The sequence below is a fragment of the Benincasa hispida genome, chromosome 4, assembly GCF_027475165.1.
Source record: "Benincasa hispida cultivar pf3 chromosome 4, pf3_genome.v1.1, whole genome shotgun sequence".
Lineage (NCBI taxonomy): Eukaryota > Viridiplantae > Streptophyta > Magnoliopsida > Cucurbitales > Cucurbitaceae > Benincasa > Benincasa hispida.
Genome location: NC_143481.1, coordinates 10802591 through 10826879, shown reverse-complemented (window position 1 = coordinate 10826879; position 24289 = coordinate 10802591). Strand labels below are relative to the sequence as shown.

General features: G+C 34.5%; 1 protein-coding gene across 4 annotated transcripts; it reads left to right on the top strand.

The window, feature by feature from the left end:
* The first annotated feature begins 14554 nt into the window (after positions 1–14554).
* Positions 14555–20114, top strand: ATCSA-1 (Transducin/WD40 repeat-like superfamily protein). Of its 4 annotated transcripts, none has more exons than XR_005481446.2 (9): positions 14555–15151; positions 16902–17156; positions 17228–17387; positions 18031–18206; positions 18292–18535; positions 18992–19146; positions 19251–19321; positions 19458–19526; positions 19646–20114. XR_005481446.2 is itself a non-coding variant. In XM_039029572.2 (9 exons), exons 1-9 carry the CDS (start codon positions 15002–15004, stop codon positions 19685–19687), a joined length of 1341 nt encoding a protein of 446 aa, XP_038885500.1. In that variant the 5' UTR covers positions 14623–15001; the 3' UTR covers positions 19688–20114. The 4 variants fall into 4 exon arrangements, 2 of the variants coding, with proteins under 2 accessions (XP_038885500.1, XP_038885499.1); XM_039029572.2 differs by having other exon boundaries at positions 14623–15151; positions 19232–19321; XM_039029571.2 differs by having other exon boundaries at positions 14725–15151; positions 19232–19321; positions 19635–20114.
* Positions 20115–24289: the final 4175 nt, after the last annotated feature.

The window sequence follows — 24289 nt, the reverse complement described above, 5'->3', positions numbered from 1 at the left end:
TTTCTAAACGATCAAGCATTTTATCTATACGATAGACTCTGCCCTTCTCTCACTTGCTTGGTTGTTGTATACGATCTTCATATCCTCCTCCCCTCTACCAAATTCCAAGAGAGCCCACTCTTTGGATTCTCGCACCAAGAATATCGAGGGTTCTAAGTGGTGGTGTCATCCCCATTATTCTTTTGTTCGTGTGGAGGCTGTTCGTGAGTAGACGACCGGTGGTTTTGGTGAACGACTGCGTAGACGTTCAAGCGAGAGTGAGAGGAGCAGTCCTTTGATGAGAACGAGTTTTGCTGTGAAGAAAGAGTCCTTAACTGGTATGTATTCGTTCTCTTATTGGTTTTTTGTTAAAAGCATGCCGATAATTTGTTATTAATTGCATAACTTGTCTGTTAGATTGTAAATGTGGAAATTCTATCACAATGAGTTTGGAACGATCCGCTTCCGCTCAGAGGTACTCTTGTATAAGAGTTCCTTCATATCTTAGAAAAACTAGTGGGAGATTTTGGAGTTGCTGACAAAAGATGAATCTGGTTACTTTTATTAATGTAATAAAAGTTATTTTTATCTTTTATAAAGGACATGTTATATATAATCTTTTGTTATAAATGAAATGTTCATTAGCAAAAGTTATATTTTATATTTGTTCTACTATAAAGCAACTTCTGTTAAAACCAACCAAAGTTCAGGGTCATTTCAAATATTTAGATATTTAATGGCTGAAAAACAATAAGGCAAATGGTTATGTTTACCAAAGTAATAAGTTTAAAATACTTGAAAGGTTCAAGGTGTATAAAACTTGCTAGGTAAAGAATACAGAGAGTCTGAGATTTCTAAGGCTATTTTGACAGAGCATGAAATCAAGTGGCAACTCTCTATACCTAGTTATCTTAATCGTTTTGAACAACATTCCAATTTTAAGGTGCTTCTGAAATTCCATATGAGATATGGAGAACTCATAAAAGCTATTTATGATATGTAAAAGATGTTTACATAGTTTAGAAATATGGAATAGATCGACACATGTGTAAGTGTCGAATCCTTAAGTATTGGAATATCGTTCAGATGGCATGCTTATCTGTAGGCAACCTAAAAGTAGTATATTTTTCAAGTAAGAGAAAATTAAGTGTTTGTGTTGACCAATGCTAAATTTTTCTAGAAAAGTATACGAGATCACCATATATTATTTAGTTTCCATAAAAAGAAAAGTGTATATCAATAAGAGTTATTGATTAAAGCTGACACTGTAACAAAAGTTGTTTGGACAGGCCAGTTGCATCTTACTTAAACAGTTGAAGGTACCTCGATGTAGTGGGAGGAATGTATAACAGTCTAGCCATAATTTGGGTTTAGTGGAAACTTAAGTCATCAGGTCTTGGTGATAGTATTGAGAAACAAGAAGTTATGGAAAAAAGATGCATTCCCTATATTGTTTTGAATCGAAGTCCATTGTATACTAATATGTTTACAACAATCCTCTCAGCTAAAGTGTTTGAGGATCACCTAGTGAGACTAGGACTACTGGTTGTATAACCTAGCGCAAGTGGGAGAAAAACCCATGGGTGGTGATACCTAAGGATGGGTATGTGATACCTAAAGGCAAACCATGGGTATGTGATGTCCTAGTTTATTGTATTTCTCTGTAAAACTCAAAAACTTAATGTATTCATATGTATGTTACCATTGGAGTTTTAGTCTAAGTGGGAGTTTGTTGGGTTTTATGTCCTAAAACTCATGGTTTGTAAACAATAAACTCATTCTTTTAATCGATAAAGTTGTTATTGAATATATGAATTGCTTATTTCGTTTTAGAAATAAATCTAATAAACTAAAAGATCCATGACTATTACATAAGTACTTAAACTTTATGTGGAGACATAAGAGTGGATCATATTCGAGTAAATAGTCAAAATGATCTATAGTATACAAATAAGGTGGGTGCCTTATTCTGGTAACACTATCGGATGTGGCCCACTCTGTAGTTGTTACAAGGAGTTGTAAAGTGCTACAAACAAAGTGATCCTGATTCGTTCATATGGTGACATGAGGAGTGAGGGCGTCTTGTGCAATGAGCTTACATAAGATTGGACCAAGACATAAGTCACTCTTACTTTATAACGTTGTTTACTATTTAAGACTGACTATTTCAAAACGATGACCTAGGTAACTTGACCTTAATCCTAAGCTAACTATGGTTTATTCAGGATTATCCTTAGATTTACATGGGTGAGGGTTGGCTCAACAACGTAGGCTCAATAAGCCTCCCATTTCAGGGGTAAGACTGGGTAGATAGCTCGGGACATAGGGTGCAAGAAAAATTCACTCCTACCCGTTTTTAGGGATAGTAGAGAGGTTGTTCCCTTAAGTGTTGACTCTGGGTCTTGAACAAAGGGCCTTAACATCTCATTGGCTCGAAGGGGACTCGGTTTGATGATTGGATTACAAACCAATTGTTCATTAGAGGACCAGTGGGACTTAAGAAACAAGAGGTAATCTCAGGGGTAAAACAACCTTTTGACCTCGTCGTTATTACGAATAACCTGTGAAGGGTTAATTTACTAATCATGGTTATATCAAGTGGATACATTATATCTACAGTGAAGGGAGTGCAACAGCTGGGCTTTAATGGAGTGACTTGGTAGTTAAAGAATGAGGGTTAATTCAGTGTAAAGAGTTTAGCCGATTAATCTCGGGTCATTGGAGCCCATGATCTGTAGGTTCATTAGGTCTCCCTACTAGCTCACAAACGGATTAGCCTTAGAATAACGTGATAAGTTGATTTGAAACGTTCAAATTCGAATTAAAGAAATTAGTAATTATATGTAATATAATTACATGTTTAATTTTAGAATTAAACGTAATTAGAGAATCGTTTAATATATAAATATGATTTAATATTAATTTCATGAATAGAGATTTATAGTAATGGATTTGGTGAAAAATTAATTTAATATTTGATATTAAATTAATATAATTAATTATTAATTATTAATTTTATTAGAAAAAATGATTATTGAATTAATTTTTGTAAAGTTAATAAAATTTCAATTTTAATTAAAGAATTAAAATTGGAAAAAGTTTTGATTTTGAAAAAGTTTTGATTTCGAATCTAAAACCGAATTTAAACGGTTTGGTTGGATTCCAAGTTTGAAAATTGCTTCTGAAATCGAATCGAACCGTTTTAGTATATATATATATACCTTTAGTTTAGGTTTAGGGTTTTTAGTTCTTCCGTCTTCGAATCTTCTCATTCTCAGACTCTCAGTTCTTTCTCCCTAGTCCCTCGATGGCTCGAGCTCTATGATCCCGATTCCATCTCCATCTGACCATCTCGATTCTCTATCATCTCCTTTGACGGCTTGAGCTCGACAGTCGACGTTCGACGATCCCGATTCCATCTCCATCTAACCATCTCGATTCTCTATCATCTTTTCCAACAGCTCGAGCTCGACATTCGACGCTCGACGGTCCTGATTCCATCTCCATCTGACCATCTCTTCTCTATCATCTCCCTCAAAGGCTCGACGTTCGACGACTCGATGGTCTTAATTCCATTCCGATTCCAACCTTCAATCTCCATCTCTAGCTTCACCTCAAGTAAGGCTCACCTCCAATCTTCAATTCCATTCCGACTTCATCTCCAATCTCCATTCCAATTTTTATTTGCATCAGTATCACCTCAAGTAAGTTTTCCTTTTCATATCTCCTTCTCTTAATTTACAAATTAGAAATGTGTATGATTATATACTGCATTAGATAAGAAAGAATAACGATTCGAGTTAGGAGAATGATAAAAAGGGCCTTTGATTATGTATCTCCTTTTCGATTACATATGTATGAATATGCTATCATAAAAAAGGCATCTGATTAAGTTCTCTCTATTTTCCTCTTTATAGGTACCATCACAAACAATGAGCAAGACCAACGATTCCAATGATGACGTTATTGTGATGCCTCCTCTACCACCACGAAAAGATCAAAGTGAGGAGATAATTTCAAAGCCTGTAAGTGTAGATGAAAGAAAGAGGAAAAATTCATCTATGGTATGAGATCACTTTACTAAATGTTCTAAATATATTGATGATGATCCACATGCTAAATGTAACTATTATGGTATGGTGTATGCATGTCATCCTAAAAGGAATGGAAATTCAACTATGAGAATGCATATTCAAACCTACTATAAAAAAAATCCTTATCAGATCAAGAAGTGTAAGTTAGATGTAACAAAAAGAAAGTTGGTCTTTAAGAAGAATGAGAGTATTGGAGATAGTTCACATTCATCTGTTAGCTATAAGATGTTTACTATTGAGAGTGCTCGAAAACTACTTGCTGAGATGATTGTAATTAATGAGTTGCCATTTAAATTCGTGGAGAACCAAGGATTTAAGAGGTTTGTAAATGAGACTTTGACTTTAGTAGAATCAAATTTTGTTCTTCCTTCTCGAAAAACAATTGCTAGGGATATTTTGGGAATATATGATAGCATGAAAGAGAAGTTCAAAGACATTTTTGTGAATCAAGGATATAGAGTGTCACTCACAACCGATACGTGGTCATCAATCCAAAATATGAACTTTTTGGTTTTAACTGCACAATTTATTGATAAAGATTGGAAGTTACATAAGAGAATTCTTAATTTCACCCAAATTGAGAACCATAGAGGGGAGACGATAGCAAAAGAGGTTGAGAAATGTCTAAAATAGTGGGCTATTGAAAGGGTTATGACATTGGTCGTTGATAATGCTTTGTCAAATGATACTGTAGTTGCTTATCTAAAGAAAGTTTTAAGCATGGGTTGGTGTTAGATGGTGAGTTCTTGCATTTTCGATGTTGTGCACATATATTGAACTTAATTGTATGTGATGACCTAAAAGATGTTAATGATTCATTGGATCAAATTCGAGATGCTATGAGGTTTGTTAGATCTTCTCCTGCTCGACTTTCTACATTTAAGAAGTGTATTGAAGAGGAGAACTTAGAAAGTAAAAGTATGTTGTGTCTTGATGTTCTAACTAGATAGAATTCTACTTATTTGATACTTGAGGCAACTGTAAAATTTGAAAAGGCATTTGAGAGGTTAGAAGACTACGACACAATCTACATGAACAAAGAGGAAAAACTGACCATTAGGGATTGAGAAATTGCCAGAATATTTACCAAATTCTTGTCAGTGTTTTATGAAGTAACTGTTAGGCTTTTAGGGTCTTTATATGTTACTTCCAATACAGTCTTCCATGAGATTAGTATTGTTTATAATTGCCAAAATAAATATTCAAGTGCAACTAGTCTTAATGATGTGCTTTTGCATGAAATGGCAACAAAAATGCAAGAAAAGTTTGATAAGTATTGGGGAAAAAAAGATAGAACAAATTTATTCTTGTATGTTGCCTTCGTTTTGGACCCTCGTTATAAGATAAAATTTCTTTTGTATTGCCTAAATTAGTTATTTGATGTTGATGTGGCAAAATCCTTAAGAAGTAAGGTAGAGGGTGTTTTGAGAGCATTGTTCAATGAATACAATTTGTCACTGTCAGTTGCTAATAAGGGTCAATTTTCATGTACCATTAAAAGTGCTCCATTTAGAACTACAAGTGCTCCAGAGGTTTTCCGTTTTGCTTTTGAAGATTTGGATGAAGATGATTCGCAAAGTGTCAGAAGTTGATATTTACTTATTGGAGCCTCGTGTTAAACGTGAGGATCATTTTGATATCTTAGATTGGTGGAAGGGGAATTCTTCTAGATATAAGATTCTTAGCAAAATTACACGAGATCTTTTAGCAGACCCAATATCTACAATTGCTTCTGAGTATGCATTCAGCACTAGTGGGAGAGTAATTGATCATTTTCATACCTCATTATCTCCAACCACAATTGAGGCACTTGTATGTGCACGAAGCTGATTACGTTTAGAACTAATTAGCATTGATTTACGACAATATTTGGAGGAAATTGTAGATGACGAGGAAGGTTCGTATATTTTAAACATATTTATATATTTTTTAACATATTTATTTATATATTTATTGTAGTAACTACTAACAAATTTATCATTTTTTTTCTTAGTCTTCGTAACGGGTTTGAGCGAAGTGGAAAAGGAAAAAAACAAGGAGAATGAGGGCAATATGAAAAATAATGGGAAGAATGTGAAGGAGACTGATGTGAAAGGCAAATGAACAAATTTGAGAATAATGATTGACAAGTGAACAAATTTGTTTGTATTGATTGAACTTTTGTAATATGTTACTATGTTATTATTAAGTGTTTGGCTTGTTATTTGCTTTTATGTGAATTAAACTTTGAAGATGATTGTTTGAAATTTTTATATTGTGTACTTTGAAGAACTCTTTAGTTTTTAACTTTTTATTGTAGTCATTTGGATATGTTCTTATTGTGGATTGATACTTTAATTATGTTTAAAAAAATTTGTAAAATAAAAAAGAGAAGATTGTGTCATAGGCAAGAGAAAGTGGAAGAAAGAAGGAAAATAAAAGGCAAACGAAACAAAAAAAAAAAAATAATGAAATCGAACCGAGCTGCATCGGTTCGATTCGAACTGCACAAACGGTGCGATTCAATTTTGTACATAAAAGAATTTGGTTTGGTTTGGTTTGACCCCCAAACCGAACCGAACCGATTCTACCCCTAGTTTCAATAACCAGTAAATCATATCTACTTTGTTGTGCTTTCTTAGCTTGCTCATCTATGACATTCCTGTTTATTATTTTCAACATATCTAGAACATGTTCATTAACAGAGGTTCTATCCTGTATGTCAAAGTTATAAACATTATCGAAAGTATTATGCTTGATAGATTGTCCAAACAATGTCTGCATTGAATCCATGATTTCTTTGGCGAAAACCATGCTCTTGTATTTCTTAGCTAGTATATGGAGTATGCTTGCTAATATATAGATTCGAATCTTATCACTTGCCCTAATCCATCTGTCATAAGTATTCCAAACTATTTGGTTTGTAGATGAGTTAGGAGTTAGAGGACATTCCTCGGTTAAAACAAACCTTAAACCATAATCTGCTAATACTGCATTTATATTTTATTTCCATGTTGAATATTTAAAATCGTTAAACTTATCGAAAGCGAGTGTTTTAAAAGAATTCGACATGCTGAAAATATAAACAAATTCTAATTAGTAAATTACTTTTCAAATTCAATCAAATTTTAGCAAAAGTAATGTACCTAAATTTCGTTATTTATTTGCAATGATACTTTAGTGAGTCAGCATAGATGCTACCGAGGGCAGCCAAATAATCCTTCATTGAAGTAAGACATTCTTGACTAAATACTAACTCCAAAATAACTCTTTATTCCTATAGTTATTTAGTTACCGTTTTCGGTCAAGAACTTACCAACACTTGGTAACTCTTGTAAGTGTAACCCATCATTTTCAGACCTCAGAGGTCGGCCCCAATAATGATACCAAATTAGAGAGTCAAAGTTTGGAAATCAATTTAAGAGACACTATTGACTTCTAGAGTTTAAGTTGTTCCGAATCCCATGTTACAACCCTCCAAAGGGATAGTCGTTGAAAAAACGACTAGCTAATGTTGCCTAAAAACGACGAGCAGACGCAACATGGGAATCTCATGGCCCAACCTAATGGAGGAGACCGTAGGATGTATTGACACACTTCCTTCTCTCACTTACTATGAACTACTTCCCCTATTCACCTTGATATTGACTCATGCAAACACTTTCTAAATGAAGGTCACTCTCAGGATGACTCGAAGCTGAGCATGAATCTCACGATGTAAACTCTTAGGGACGTGAGAGCTACAAAACAATATATCATATATATTATTATTCTCCCACTAAAGTGTTCTATTTATTTTGGGCAAATATTTAGGCATATTCCGGTTAATAAATACAACCTAAGTCTAGGTGTTTATCCAAGTTTAACGTTTATATTTGGATTTAACCTACGACGTCTAAGTGATAAACCAATTTATTACCTCATATCGCTCACGCATGCTCATAAAACTGGGTTAATAACGCCCAAGAACTGGCTAAAATCCCAAGGTAGCAGGTGTTCCGTAGACCATCAACTTAAGTACCTCCAGTCTTATATAGGATTTTGGCCCGGTTGAGTTTATAACCATAGTTTTACAAGATAACAACCTATTTTAACTAATTAACACAAGTTTTTATTTGTTAATCCTAAGTGAGCATGCATATTATTTTTGTTATAGATTTTAAATGTCTAATTTATTTTATCACATTTATAAAACTATAGACATGCTAATCAATCCATAACATTGGCTAAGCATTTCACAACTTAATATAACAAATTATATTAAACACATTAAACCCTAAATCATGCATATTATATATTATAACTAATTATAACATACTTTCAATGCATGATATGTGCTTTCTATGGTGGGATTTTAAATCTACATGGCATACACTATGCACATACAAGATTTAATTTAATTATAACATACATCTAATGCATAAATAATTAAACATACACTGATATGGACCAGTTTTGGCATCCTAAGCAAGTAACAAGCTAATTATTACAAGAATAATTTTAAAAATTGTCTTGAATCGCTTCTAGACCATCCAACCAACTCGAACCAACTCCAAATAGCTCGAATTGGACTTGCAAGGCAAGAAAATAGGTGAACCGGTCCAAAAACAAGCTGAACTAGACCTCCACGATCAGAACCGACTAACCTTTGAGTCAAACTTGCTTGCGCGTGCGTGCGTTCTTAGCTGATTGAAGAACAACGTTGCAACATTGTTCAAGTAACGTTGCAACGTTGCAAAGACAATGGCTATTTCTGTAATTTTTCCTTGCGAGCTTGCTTCGTTTTGCTTCCAATTACAACCTAATTTCCACTCTATCGACTCTAAGAAATTTACAGACTCTCAATGATAAAAAGTTGACCAACCGAGAAGCTCAACAAGATCAAACTAACTCAAATGAAGAGGAAATGAAGCTCACCAAGCTCAAACTAGCTCAATTGAAGCTCATGTTGAAAATCCATGGGAGAACTTTTCAAATCAATCTAATCATGAGACAATCATTATGCCTCAAAAACCAATGACAAAAGCTAGAGCTAAAAGACATGAAGAAGGATTAAATGCTTGCTTCCAAGCTAAATTTCCTGCCCATCATGAAGAGTTGCAACCTTTGAAGCTCCACAAATCACTTGGACACCCAAAAGTCCTAATGAATCTGGAAATTCATATTCATCCACATATTTAATGTTTGATGTATTAATTTATTTCAACGTATTTACATTTATTATGATTCATGTATGTAGTTGAAGAGTTTTTGTTGAATTTAGTCAATTAGGTGAAAGGTTGTGTCCTTTCAAGTTGTCTTTTCAATTAGTATAAATACCTATGTACTTTTTTTTAAAATTTATTTAAACAAGACTTTGAATTTGAATGAAAATTCATTAGAGTTTATTCTCTCAAGTTTTATGTTTTTTTCTTTGTATTCTTGTGTTTATAATGCATGTTTTAGGACTTTCAATCTAGTTTGATCAATTAGATTGTAGAAAGTTCGAAATCTTGAAGTTAGGAACAAGTTCTTCTTTCTTCTTGATCATCGATCAATTTTCCAAGCTCAAATTTGTTTAACTTTCTTGGAGTTGCTTACTAAATAGTTAATCGGGGTTATTCTTATTATTGTTGTGAGGGTTGACTTATTTAGGGGGGAGTTATCAAATGTGATTGAGGTAGTTCCCTTTATCACTCAATCACATATTAAGGTCCATAGACAAGGAGCCAATTACAACATAATTGAAAAGAAGTCTAATACCAAAACTGGGAAAAAAAAATCCATATTAGTACCCATTTCATATAACCTATGGAAAATACCCACCGAACTAAAATTAACGTAAATTGAGTGCTTAAATCATGTTCTGATACCAATTGTTGGTGTTGACATTCAACATGCGGAAGCAATTAGGATCTTAAGCGCTCTAACTACATTAATTCTAGAGATTAAGCATGCTTGTTCAAAAAATTAAAACTCATGGTTTCAAGAACACTACCTTTGAAGAATCCTCCAGATTAGCTTCTAATTTAGTTGAATCTCCTTTCTAATAGCTTGTAGACCACCATTTAATCTTCCTTACTATTCTCTTGGCCCTTAGATTGTATTGTGGGATCCAAAATGAGAAGAAATTTGAGGGAATTTTGAAGCTTTGTGAGTTTGGTGTGAAGAACTTGAAAGAACCCTCTTCTTTCAACAAATCCTAATTGTATGAAAACAATCTCAACAGCTCGAACTTGGTTTTGATCTCCTTCAATCATGCAATGTGATTGCTCGAGGTAATGACACTCAAACCTCATTAGCAAATTGTAAGGTGTATGTTGAAGTGACCCACTTCCTTCCAATTTCAAATTATGTTGAAGTGACCCACTTCCTTTCAATTTCAAAATTTAACTGAATTTTTTAATATAAAAATTCAATTTTAATTTGAAATCAAATTTCAAATTTTAAAAACTAATTTTATAAAATATTAATTCAATAATTAATATTTAAACAATTAATTTTAAACAAAACTAATTCTGATAATTAATTTTAAATAAAATTAATTCTAAATAATTAATTAAACAATTTAATTAATTAATTAAAATATCAAATATTAAATTAATATAGCACCTATTCCAAACATGAATCCCTATTCATGCAATTAATATTTAATCTTACTTAAATATTTTTCAACTCTCCAATTTTGTTTAATTCGATAATCAAACACTTAATTATATCGTATATAATCAATAATTCCCTTAATCCAAATTTGAACACTTCAATATTCCCATCACAAGATTTAGTCTATTTATGAGCTAGTAGGGGGACCTAATAGACTTACAGATCATGAGCTCTAATGAATCAAGATTAATTGGCTAAACTCTTTTAATCGAATTAACCAACATTCGTTAACTACAGGTCACTTCACTAAAACCAGTAGCTACACTCTTCTCACTGTAGATATATTTTTGTCCACTTGATTTAACCATGATCAGTAAGTCAATCAGTTACAAGTTGTTCGTATTAACAGCTAGGTCAAAATTACCATTTTACTCTTGTAATACATCTTACTTCTTAAGTCTCCACTAAGCCACCAATGAGCAATTGGTTTATGGTCCTACCAATAAACTGAGTCTCTCTTAGTCATAGAGAGGGTAGGGCTCCTTGTTCAGGACTAGAAGTCAGTACTTAAGGGAACAAACTATCTGCTAACCCCGAAATAGGTAGGAGACTATGTCTTGAGTTATCTACCCAGTCTTACCCCTAAAATGGGAGGCTTATTTAACGGCGATGTTGAGCCGCTCTCGCCACTATAAATTAAAGGATAATCCCGAATAATCAAGAGTTCATAGTTAGCTCAGGATTGAGATCGAGTTAACTTAGGTCATCGAGTTGGAATAGTTAGTTTTAACAGTAAATAGTGTTATAAAAAAAAGTGACTATTTCATGGTTCAGTCTTATGTAAACATCTTTTGTATAGGATGCCTCCACTCGCATGTCTCTACATGAATGATTTTGGGATCACATCGTTTGTATCAAATATAAAGTAGGTTGCATCCATAGTGTCCCTAGGATAAGGTACCCAATTTTATCCTTATACTTATAGACTATTTTGGCTATATACTCAAACTTGATTCTCTTTTATGTCTCCACATAAAGTTCAAGTATTCATGCTATAGCCAGGGGTTCGTTAGTTTATTGGATTTAGGCTATTACAAGTGCAATTTACATGTTCAACAATAACTTTATCGAATAACTTTGAGGGTAACTTTATTATAAATAGAATAAGTTTAAAAATTTACAAACTACGAGTTTTAGGATATACAACTCAACAGTTTATACATTTAAGGGGCCATTTGGATTGAGGTTTTCTCAATGCCCAGGAATTAAGGATGTTTGGGAATTATATATCTGGGAATAAAATTACTGGGAATCAAGGATGACTATGTTTGGTTGTGCATGAGAAAATAATGTCTAGGAATAGTATGTGGGAATTAAAAAAAATTGAGATTGTGAAAACAAGTCCAAACGATCGTTTACAAAATACTATACGATCGCTTAAATTATCTACACGATCGTTGAGCTCCACTACAAGATCGCTGAGTAACAAAATGTTATACGATCGTCTACCCAATGCTATATGATCACCTACCAAATGCTATACGATCGCTTACCAAATGCACATGATCGCTTACCAAATGCTACATGATTGATGAGCTCGGCTACACGATCGCTTAGCTCTGCTACAAGATCGCTTAGCTCTGCTATACGATTGCTGAGTAACAAAATGCTATACGATTGCCTACCCAATGCTATACGATCACCTACCAAATGCTATATGTTCGCTTACCAAATGCTACACGATCGCTGAGCTCGGCTACACGATCGCTGAGTAATAAAATGCTATACGATCGCCCACTCAATGCTATACGATCGCCTACCAAATGCTATACGATTGCTTACCAAATGCTACACGATCCCTAAGCTCGGCTACATGATCGCTTAGATATGCTACACGATCGCTGAGTAACAGAATGTTGTACGATCGCCTACCCAATGCTATACGATCGCCTACCAAATGCTACACAAATCGCTTAGCAAATGCTACATGATCGCTTACCAAATGCTACACGATCGTTGAGTAACAAAATACTATACGATTTTACGACTGGAAGGAAGGAAAATCGTGGTAGGAAGCGGAAGAAGAAATGAAAACCCACACTTCTCAATGGGTATGAAATTCCTTCATCTGTGTGGGTAAAAGATACCTAGGAATTGCCTTTTCCAATATAAATAAACAAATCCCACAAACCAAACATGGGCTTTGTAAACCCATTCCCATTCCCACCCTCTTTTCCCTCCAATCAAACGGCCTCTAAGGGGCATCGAAACTGGTCCTATTGCAAGGGACTCTTTTGCAAGCAGAAGGATGAGTCCAACAAAACTGTATTGTGGGAGAAGAAAATCAACAATACCACAGGGTTTTTCACAAAGTATCACAAGGTTTTTCACAGGTAGGGAAACTAAAACTTCCTACAATCTTTATTTTCATCCATACACTTTAATTTGTTCTATACATTGTTTCCACCATTAAAAGGTATGAAATAAGTGTTGAACAAAAATACGTGGATATAATATATAGAGATTATTTCATCAATAATTAAATATTTACCAAATTATTTTAAAATAATATTTTATTTCGAATCTTTAAGCCAACCGTATAAATCTTTTATATACAAATACATTTTCCTACTTTTTAGGAGAAATGGAATATTAGTTTTTTTTTTTTTTTTTTTTTCCATTTTTAACTAATAAGTTTAAAAACAATCACCATTTAAATGTATTCGAAGAAGGATTAAAGTTATGAAAAAAGAGAAAACTGAAGGAAGAACAAAAGTCAGTAAAAGCTTAAGAACCGCTAGAATAACTGGCGGGAAAAATAACCAAATAAAGACCCAATAATTATCAATAGTGAGGATGAGATAACTCACTATTTAAAAACACTATATTTCTAGAAGCTTTGAATTTAATTATTTCAATCAGATTGTTGGATGGAATGATTTGTTCCCCCTAGCTCACTAATTAAATACACTGTATTTCCAGAAGTACCAGACGATATGTTGTCAACAACTACACATAAATCATTATGGGGGAAGTTTGACAAAACTGACATTAGCCACAAAACATCATTATCTTCAACAACCCGAATAAGATTCAAATTGTTGGAAACATCTCATTACAATGTCAAACGAGATATAGAGAGATTGGAAGATGGAAAAAATAGAGAGATTGGAAGATGGAAAAAAGTTACTTAAATATAATCAACAAATTATTTGGAAGGACGAATTTGATGGAATATAAGTCTAAACAACACGATAATCATGATATTGTGAACTGTTATCCCATCTATTGTAAAAAAGAATCCTTGTTGTAAAGCCATAGCAAAAATAGAAAGATTAAAACAATGACTACTTGTTTGTAAAAAAAAAGCCAATTATTTTTATATAATGATAAAACAAAGTGTATATAAAAGGTTTTAAAATGATATAATAAGATGATAAGATGATAAGGGATAAAATATGATAAAAAATAAAAAATGAGAAAATTTGAATGAAATATACATTTTATTTGATGATAACATGTATAAAATGATGGATAAAATCTTAGTTGGAATCAAATATACCATTACAAATTCAAAATAATAAAAATTTAATAAGATAATGTAAATTTGAAGATATAGTATAACTTAAAATCAAATTGGAGATATGCAAACTAAAGATGGTTTTATTTTGAATAAATTCGAAAAATGATTATATCAAATCAAATATGATATTAAACTATCATTCGAAATTCAAATTGGTAAAAATATCACCACTTTTTTCTCTTGAATACATATGGTTGGAATCTCATAATCGATTTCCTATTTACACTATATTTCTATTGATTTCCTATTTAGATTGATAACTGATACAAAGTATAATAATTATATTGTATTCAATAATGCTGTTAGCCGATAAAAACAAACTCGGTATTGTAAAACTGGACGAATTTTGACATAAATCTAAAGGATCTCCGAATTTTGCCATTTTCTCCTATTTCCCTTTAGATGTGGGAAGGTTTGGTAGGAGTTGGGCCAAACCGTATCTGAAGTTTGGATCTTGTAGCCCTAGTCACACGGAAGCCCAAAGCGATCATCTTTCTTCTCTCCGACGTCCCAATAATAATAATAATTGAGAGAGAGATAACGAAGGAAGGATTAAGGAATAGAGCTAGCACCGGATCAAGAGGAAGAAACAGTGGGTGGGAGGAGAATAAACTCGAAGAAGCTTCAATTGGTGGCGTCCGAATTGGGGTTCATATCCTTGAACTTCATAGGTTTCCAACGCTGCGTCTGAAGGAATCAAGTGGGAAAGATACTGTTGCAGAAAATAGATAGAGACAGAGAGGAAGATACAGCGTTTTTGCATGAGGGCAAAGATGCTTGGAGAATGTGGAAGGATATTAGAGATAGAGAAGCGGGAAAACTCCGCCCAAATTCTTTCGCAAATCGTGTTAAATCCGATCGAACCAGCTCTCTGCAACTTTCCAATCACAAGGATATTATCTCTCCCCATAGAGGTTCCGTCAACTCACTTCAGGTAATCATGGATCCATTTCCTATCCCATTTTTCGAACAATTTGGATTTTAGTGGATTCAAGTGAATGAAGTTGGAAATTGTTCGATTAACTTTCTTTCTGGGTGGAATTTAGATCTTTTCGTCGGTAATATATTGTTTTCTTGGCCATGTCAAATTGTTTTGGGTGTTAATTATTTGCTGTTATTAGTGGATTGTAAATTGCCTATTTGTGCATGTAATTGCTCGCTTGTCATGATTAATTACGCTATTCGGGTTGCATTCGTATTTGTTAATTGCACAACGCGGAAAAGCAAAGGCGAAGTTTGGTTTGTGGATTTTCATTTAGTATTGTGACCTGCAGCAGAAACCTAAAAGCTTCAAACATGTGTAGCTGTCGGTGTAGCTGGAATTCTAGGTTCTAACAGTGTAGGTGGAATTTGATGTTGTCGGTTGACGGCGGAAGATCCAAAACCAGAAGAGAAATTAGCCACTGGTTTCTCTCTCTCTCTCTCTCCCTTTTTTTTTCCCCCTTATTCCGAGAAGGAGCTAAGGATATGATACCACGAAGCTTGAGCCAGGAGAGGCATTAGAGAGAACAAAAGAAGTTAGGAAACGGTGACTGAGCCAAGATGCCTGAGGACAAATTGTATTTAAATAGACAAAGTTTATAACAAATCCACAAAAATGGCAGCATATCAAAGGTAAATGAACATAACAGAAAGTAAGGATCACAAAAGGGGCCGAAATAACGTGAAAATAGAAAATATAAAATGAAATAAAAGTGTAGTAAAATCTTCCCAAAATGGTTGTTGAACACTTCAACGTCTTAATAAAGTTGTTGTATGACTTTATGTTCTTGATTCTGTTCTCCCAAGCCAGTATCAGAAGTTGGGATATCCTCTGTTGAACGTTGAATATAAATAATTTTTCATGTTGGAACTTTCTAAAGCTACCGAGTTTGTAATAGGACTTAGTTGTTTCCCTTTTGGGGAAAAAAATGGTTCTGCCACGAACCCCATGGAGAACTACAAAGGATAAGTCTATGGAGGAACTTGAAATCTCTTCTGGGACTCCAGTGAAAATATGAACTCAATTTGTTGCATCATACAGGTTACTGGAGTAATAATATTTTCTATTTTTCATTTACCCTGCAGAATTAGCTTCTTGTACTTTTTCTTAATCTTGATTTCAGTGTATGTCATGCATAGGAAGGAAAATTTTCGAACAGATGCCATAAAGAGCAATCTTTAGTAAGCATGTTATATGATTGACATTTGTGTGTTTTTTAAATATAATTATGGTTCTGTTGATAATTCTATTATTATATTTTATATTTATTTTACCTCATTTCTTTCCTCTGAATTTCAACATTCTTTTAGGTCGAGTATGGTCTTGTAGCCCAACCACCATGGTTGGCCCAATGGTCAAAGAAGCAAAAATTGTTAAGCTAGATGGTCTTTGAGGTCATGGGTTTAAACCATGGTGGCTCGTGGGATATGAAATATTCTATGAGTTCTTGACATCAAATATTCTAGAGCCAAGCACATTGTGCCTGAGAGTAGTCAAGGCGTACGTAAGTTGGCTTAAACACTTGCGGTTATTAAAAAAAAGTTTGGTGTTGTAGAGCTAATTGAGCGTTTGAATGTTATTAGCTTGATTTTTGTTGGATTTCATTCTTTAGTAGGTATCTCTGTTCAGATTTCATAACATGCTTGATGCTTATAAAACTAATAAGAACAACTAGCACCGACATTCTGGGTCATGAAATCAGGTTGATTTGACAGAGGGGAGATATTTGTTATCTGGAGCATCAGATGCATCAGCTGCTGTTTTTGATATTCAACGTGCAACTCATTCCGAGGGTCTTATTGCAAAGTACCAATGCATTTTTGCAGTTGATAAGCAGCATGAACATGGACATAAATATGCAATATCCTCGGCCATATGGTATCCCATTGATACTGGATTGTTTGTCACCGGCTCATATGATCATCATATTAATGTCTGGGATACAAATACAACTCAGGTAGGTAACTTAACGGTCATGTGGGTTTTATGCAGCAATTATTGTTAAAGGCTAATATCTCCATCTTGTAGGTGGTGGTGAATTTTAAATTGCCTGGAAAAGTTTATAGGACAGCCATGTCCTCTTTGGCAACATCACACATGCTGATTGCTGCTGGGACAGAAGATGTTCAAGTTCGCCTTTGTGATATTTCTTCTGGAGCATTTTCTCACACATTATCTGGGCATCGTGGTATGGTTATGGTTTATGCATTAACTTCTAAGAGAGTTATTGCTCTGTTTAAGTTGTACATTTACGTGTAATTTTTTAGTTTCATAATGTTACAACGATTACAATCCTTTAAAATTTGTGGAATGTCCATACCTTTATGACAGAACATTTTAAGAAATAATAATAATAATAATAAATAAAGGATCTGTGCTACCTGAATTAACTTACCTAAATGTATTACAAGATTAACAACTAGCAAACATAATTCTTTCTTTCATGACTAGCACGTGCCTGTGCCGTATGCTGGATTGACTTTGAAAAAGCATGCTGAGTTACTCCAGAAATAGACCTGAATACAAATTGTTACCTAACTTTCCTCGGGTTTCCTGGATAACATAAGTAGAATGAATTGAAACCAAGATGAAACAACTAAATTTTTTCTTTACCCTATGATAAAACTTGAGGTAGTACAATGGTATCGAACAGTGATCTATGTCCTTTTCCTTCCAATTTTTCTTTCACATTATTTAATAGTATCCTCGTTTTACACACCTGATTGTGTTGTGAAATTCATTCAACCAGTTGACCTGTGTTTTCTGTTTTGCCAACTTATTTTTGTACGCCTATAGCTATTGACATTAATGTTTATATTGTCGTTTTATAGATGGTGTAATGAGTGTAGAATGGTCAGCTTCTAGCGAGTGGGTTTTGATTACTGGAGGATGTGATGGGGCTATACGCTTTTGGGACATCAGACGAGCTGGATGCTTTCGTGTTCTAGATCAGTCTCAATCCCAGCTTGGGAGACGTCCTCCCATTTCAGGATGGACTGCAAATAAGGTACCCCCTCTCTTAGTTTGGTTCTCACCGTGTCCACCAGTTCTTTTGTTTGTAAATTAACAGATTTGATGTTACTCTTTCTCAGCTGTCAACATCTAAGTCCCTCTTGGCCAGCCAGGGTTCAAATATGAAATCTCGTGTACCTCATAAGAAACTAGCCAATGGAAATGCAACAAAGCCATCATCTACAGGTAAACTGCCAGCTAAGGGATCCACAAGGCAGAGACTACACCCAGGGCTTTTGTCCAGTCAGGATCGAGCAGTCTCTCACTATGGTGCTGTCACTGGATTAAAAGTAACTGGAGATGGCATGTACCTTCTCAGTGCAGGTTGATTAACCCTGTCAATTCTTTCCAATTCAATTAAATATTGTTAATTTGTATTATATTCATTTTTTTTAATTAATAGTCTATAAAAAGGTTCATCCTCAAGTATGCAGCCGCAGAACTTCATGTCTAGATGGAGGAAAAAATTAGTGAATTGATTAAGCACGAGGGGAATTTAAAATGAGATTGCCATTAGTTTTTGATTAAAATAGAAGGTACCATTGTGATAAGAACATGATCAGTATTTTGAAAATCCCTTTATATATGGTAGTCATGTACCTACTTCTTGGTGATAATGATGCTGTTAGGCATGTTGTCAATCAAATCAATAACAAGATCTGTGTTAATCTTTATTCTGTTCTGAAAAATCATGATGGTCGGAGAATTGAATTCTTTAATAGACCCTCAATCTACTGTGAGATATTATGATCAGATGTAAAATCTGGATGTTGTTTCCAGGTTCTGATTCAAGGTTGAAATTATGGGATGTTGAATCCGGGTGCAATACACTCGTGAATTATGAAACCATGCGGTTACAGACCAATAAACCATTGCAGTTAGCCACATCTCAGGATTCATCCCTTGTATTTGCCCCATGCATGGCGACTGTTAAAGTACGTCCTTCTACCTATGTGTTTGAGTTTATTTTTGTGTGTACACAACTTACGTGTAAATCTAGTTGACTTCTTGAACTTTTAGGCATTTGATATGTGGACAGGGAAGACATCCCTGACATTCAGCGGCCACTATGAAGGTGTGAACTGTTGCTGGTATAATTTCCCAGATCAGGTACGGCCATTTCCTCATTCTCTTCTCAGCATTCATCGATCATAAGCTCCTGCCATTCGGTTGGTTCAACTGAATTTGAAAATCCATTGGTGGAACAAATGATGAAGTTGCTTCAAAGTTTTGCAATGTACCTCAGGAACTGTACACTGGTGGCAACGATAGGCAAATTCTCGTCTGGTCACCATCCCGAAACTCTACCGAACTGGTACGCCTTCTGAACTCATGCCCATTCATGGAATTAAATTGACTCTTAAGTCTGCATATTCTTCCAATAATACCATTGAAGTTGCTCTGGTAGCTTATTCCATTTCAGTGGACTCGCAGGATTGGGAATCGACTGCAGACAAGGATAACTGGAGCGACTGATTGTCGTCAACAAGGAAATTTGGTTTCAATGCTGATGCCATCCATCAGACTCTGCTCACCATGTACATAACTTTCCAGATGTGTATCATCTTCCAATGACTCTGCCCTCTCTTTCAAACTGTGGATTAGGACGTGCACTATACTATTAGCGTGGACTAGGAAAAAGTCCACACCTTGTTCATTTAGTAACAAACATGTTTTATGCTGCAAACCTGCAGCTTGTTGGGTTTGGCTGTGTTGATTTTTTCGTCGAGTTTGGTTGCTATAATGTCTTGGATTTTCGCGATCCATATGATTGAAAACTTTGGTTTGTTCTAGAATTTTACGTCATGATTTGGAAAAAGATGTGGATTATAATCTTGACCGGTTCTTTACCGTACATTTTTTTTCTTTTAAGAAATATATGGAGGGGAAATTTTAATTTTTATTTGCAAGGGTAGTGGTTTTTACAACTATTTATAATTACATTTAATTATTATAACGTCATTTGAAATTCCTTTTTGTTATAATATTTACTATTTCTTATTCATTATCTCTCTTTATTACATTGTTTATTATATTCGAATAGTCAGTATCTGAAATATAGATTATTATATTACAGACCATGTGTTTCAAATTCCCTCTAAATTCTTTTTGTGAAAACACAAGTTCTTGAGAATAAATATTCCCATAATTGGGATCGAGATTTCGAAAGCGCCCATCACTATTCACATTTTTTAAACCATAGATGTATCGATAGCATTGAATATTCTTAAGGACTTGATGCATGTTTGAAAATGATTTTGAAATTGTTTAGAATCACTTAGAATTTATTTAATATTTAATTTTACATTTTTATATGCAATTCAATTGAGATTGGTAGATAATTGTTATTAAGAAAATGATTTAGATTGAAGGTCAAGACTAGTTGGTGAATTAATTAGAGACCAGCCGTGGCGAGCAACTTGTAGGCATGCGTTTATGGGGTGACAGAGAGACAATAAATAAGCAATTTGTGGTTTTTAAAACAAATTAGAAGGATTTCTGCTTATGTTTAATAAATTAAATCTATCATCGAAAGGGAAACAACAGACCAAGTATCTCACGATGTATAAACAATAGTTTCCCAACCCATTTAGTGCTCGAGAAACTAACTCTAATTAACCTCAATAATTTTAAATGTATTTACTATGGGTTTTTGAAGAATTTGCAATAAAATTATGCTTACAAAAAGCCTCATGGCTACCTATATAATCGAGATCGAGACTAGAATCACAAGGACGTTTAATTTAATATGGTAGAATATAAAATATTGAATCAACATGAATGAAAAAAAAATATTGCTACTTTTAGACCGCTACCAAAATTAATATATATTCTATAATGTAGAACTTGACTTGGACTTTCTCTATTTTTAATTTGATTTTATAAAAGAAAAAAAAAAAAGACTCGAGTACTCTTCCAATTGAAGAATTTTTCTTTTTCACCAATATGTGAAGGGAAAGAATTGAATCTTTGAATTTGAAGTAATATATTTAGTACACAGAATTGAATCTTTGAATTTGAAGTAATATATTTAGCACACTTTAAAATTTTTTGTGAAGGGTAAAAGTGTTCTTTCTAGTTAATAATGTTCGATAAAATTCTTTCATATGGTTTGGGAATGGATAGTAGCGGACTTTTTTCAACATTGCAAGTTTCAAAATTTATTACAAAAATATTGTAGCTTTAAAGAAGATTGCACATTGTTAATTCTTTTCCCCTATATGTAAAAGTGTTTAGGTTAGCTTACACATTGTTAGTTAGAAAAATATTTTTGCATTAATTGGGAATCGAACCCAATAACCCAAAATTGTTAATGCAATTCCCTTGTTTTTCAAAAGCAAATGGAGTTTTCAGAACGGAATGGATTTTTCTAAAACGTGGTTTCATTGGTATTTGTTGGAACGTGGTCTAAAAAAAGGTATGAAAATAACATAATGAAAGGAGTGTGAGTGAGAGCGATCATTACCAAGGGTTTATGGTTTTGAGCGAAAGATCGAGAGAGAGCGACAATGAGAAAGCTTGATAGCGAGAGAGAGCGACAACAAGAGAGCACAAGAGTGAAAGAGAGCCACAGTGAGAGTCACGAGAGCGAGAACAAGAGAAAGCGATGACGAGGGAGATCCATGTGTATTAGACGATATTCATCTGCCTGTACAATTTAATGAAAAATATTCTCTTGCTTTGTAGGATGACAGAAAAGTGTCTACTCATTCAGTACGGAGGTGATTGGGATGAGAACCAAAATTTGTATATTGGAAGCAAGCTAACAAGAATTATTGTGGCTATTATATTGAAGTATGAAGAACTTAAAGCTCACATTTACAGGGTTACAAATGTAAATTCTTTAGAGTTTGATGTTATCATGGGAGTTAAATATAAACTTGACTATGAAGCCCCTCCATAATATATACAAAACGATGGTGATGTTCGCTTCTTTCTTTTCCAGGAAGATCTTTATAGAGTTCAACTATTTGTAACGCTAAAATCGAACCATGATGAAAATGTGAATATGAGTTATGATGATACGGAGGTAGACAGACAATACGAGGAATCATATGAACTTAATCAAGAAGAGGGAGATATTCTATTATCTATGAACATTCATCCATTAACATTATCAATAGACAATGACGACACTAATCCATGGGACTTGGAAAGAGAAACTCAATGTAACGAACCCGCGGTATTCTGTTCTGGAAAACTTTAATGGATTGTGGTCCTTAAGAAGAGCGTGATCCTTTTGTGGTCGGTAATGCGAGATCAGCATGATTGAATTCTATGAATGGATCCCTTTAGATGAGGATGTGATATCAGGCTCTGTAGATAGAAGAATGATAGGGGGGGCCGTGGTATCAGACTCTACAGGTGGAAGAGGAATGAGTGAGGTGGATGTATCAGGCTATACAAGTGACGTAGGTGATCGAGGTAGAGGTGGAGTGGGTGACCTAGGTAGAGGCTAGATGGGTGACCCAGGTAGGGGCTGGATGGGTGATCGAGGTAGAGGTGGGATAGGTGACCTAAGTAGAGGTTGGGTGAGTGACATAGGTAAAGCCTGGATGGGTGACCTATGTAGAGGTTGGGTGGGTGACCAAGATAGAGGAGAGATGGGTGACCTAGTGGCATTGTGGCCTGTCTGTGAAGTGGGTGACCTTGTCTCCTCAAACATCGTAGAACTCTTCATAGACTGTAACAGAGACATAATAGCTGACAGTTGTGCTTTGATGTCTCTCGTGTCTCCCTCGAGGTTTGATATACGACCATCCAAACTCGATATTGATCTATCAATACTCCTCAGGTACAAATAAACAGAAAGATCAACATTGGCTCCCTCACTACAGCTTGAAACCTCAGGCTCAGAACATTCCTCCTCAGGCTTAGGACGTACGTGGCTCACCAGCACATCATGAAACATATCCTCACTGGGGTGTAAGTAGACTGGTGGATGTTTGTATCATCATCAAATTCATCGTTCCTCACTCCACCTTTGGCATTATCCTGCTCATCACCATCCCCACCTTCTGAACTATCCTCCCCATTCGAACTACCACCACTTTCTGAACTACTAGAGCTTCCCAAACTCTCGACGTTGGAATTTATTTGTCTTATGACCCGTCTATCAACTGGAATGTCCTAAAACTCTTTTTCAGCATCGGACATGAAAAGACTCTCTTTAACTTTTGTTTGCATTAATAGTCCAACCCAGTTACATGGTTAGTATCAATTTAACAACCAAATAAACATATTGTGGCTATATTACACTTACATTTTGAGAGTACAAAACGTCTCTCTCGAGTACTTTGAATGACACCGAGTGGGAGCATGATCACCGTAATATACGAGGCACAGCTACCTTGCTCTTTCGAGTGGCAACGTTCTCCACTATCGATGATAGGATCTTGTACATCCCTACCTAAATATGAAACAACATATATTTATAACTATGTTAGTGTTAAACCAAAGATAAAATTATGTTAAGGATATTAGTGTTAAACCAAAGATAAAATTATGTTAAGGAACATCTACCTAGAATGCTTAGAAAAATCCATGCAGCGTATACTTCACAACATAATTTTTATTTCCTCTCACCTTCTTCTTGTATAGACCAATCTTATCATTCAATGCAGTCTTGAGGGCGTCGAGTGTCCTCTCCCAAATAATTGTACTTCAATCTTGACTATTGTAATAATCTATGTCCTCAACATCTTTGTTGGATTACAGAAACATGCAGAGGAAGAAAATATGATCATTAAGCATTCTAATTCCTTAATTTTGACATTAAAATAAGCATGTTCATAAGGTATTAATAGGATTTCAACACTTACCTTTGAAGATCCTCTTCAAATACGAATTTGAGTTGCAATCTTCTCCAATTGAAGTCGTGGATCACCAAGAGATCTTCTCTACTATTCTCAGCCTTGAATTTGAATGGTGGAACTCACAATTGAGTTGAATTTGTGAAGGAATTGGAGTGGGTTTTCAGGTGAAAAAGAATACCTGCTGCAGAAACAATTTTCTAGCAGCATCCCACTCTTCATCTTAGAAATTGAAGTGGTTTATCTTTTTTCTACATGCAGGCAA

What these genes read in the sequence shown, in the direction of transcription:
- ATCSA-1 (XM_039029571.2), top strand. Translation starts at nt 15,002, where the DNA reads ATGTGGAAGGATATTAGAGATAGAGAAGCGGGAAAACTCCGCCCAAAT. An exon ending in CATGTACCTTCTCAGTGCAG is followed by an intron (nt 18,536 to 18,991) that starts GTTGATTAACCC and finishes TGTTGTTTCCAG; the next exon opens with GTTCTGATTCAAGGTTGAAA. An exon ending in GGTATAATTTCCCAGATCAG is followed by an intron (nt 19,322 to 19,457) that starts GTACGGCCATTT and finishes AATGTACCTCAG; the next exon opens with GAACTGTACACTGGTGGCAA.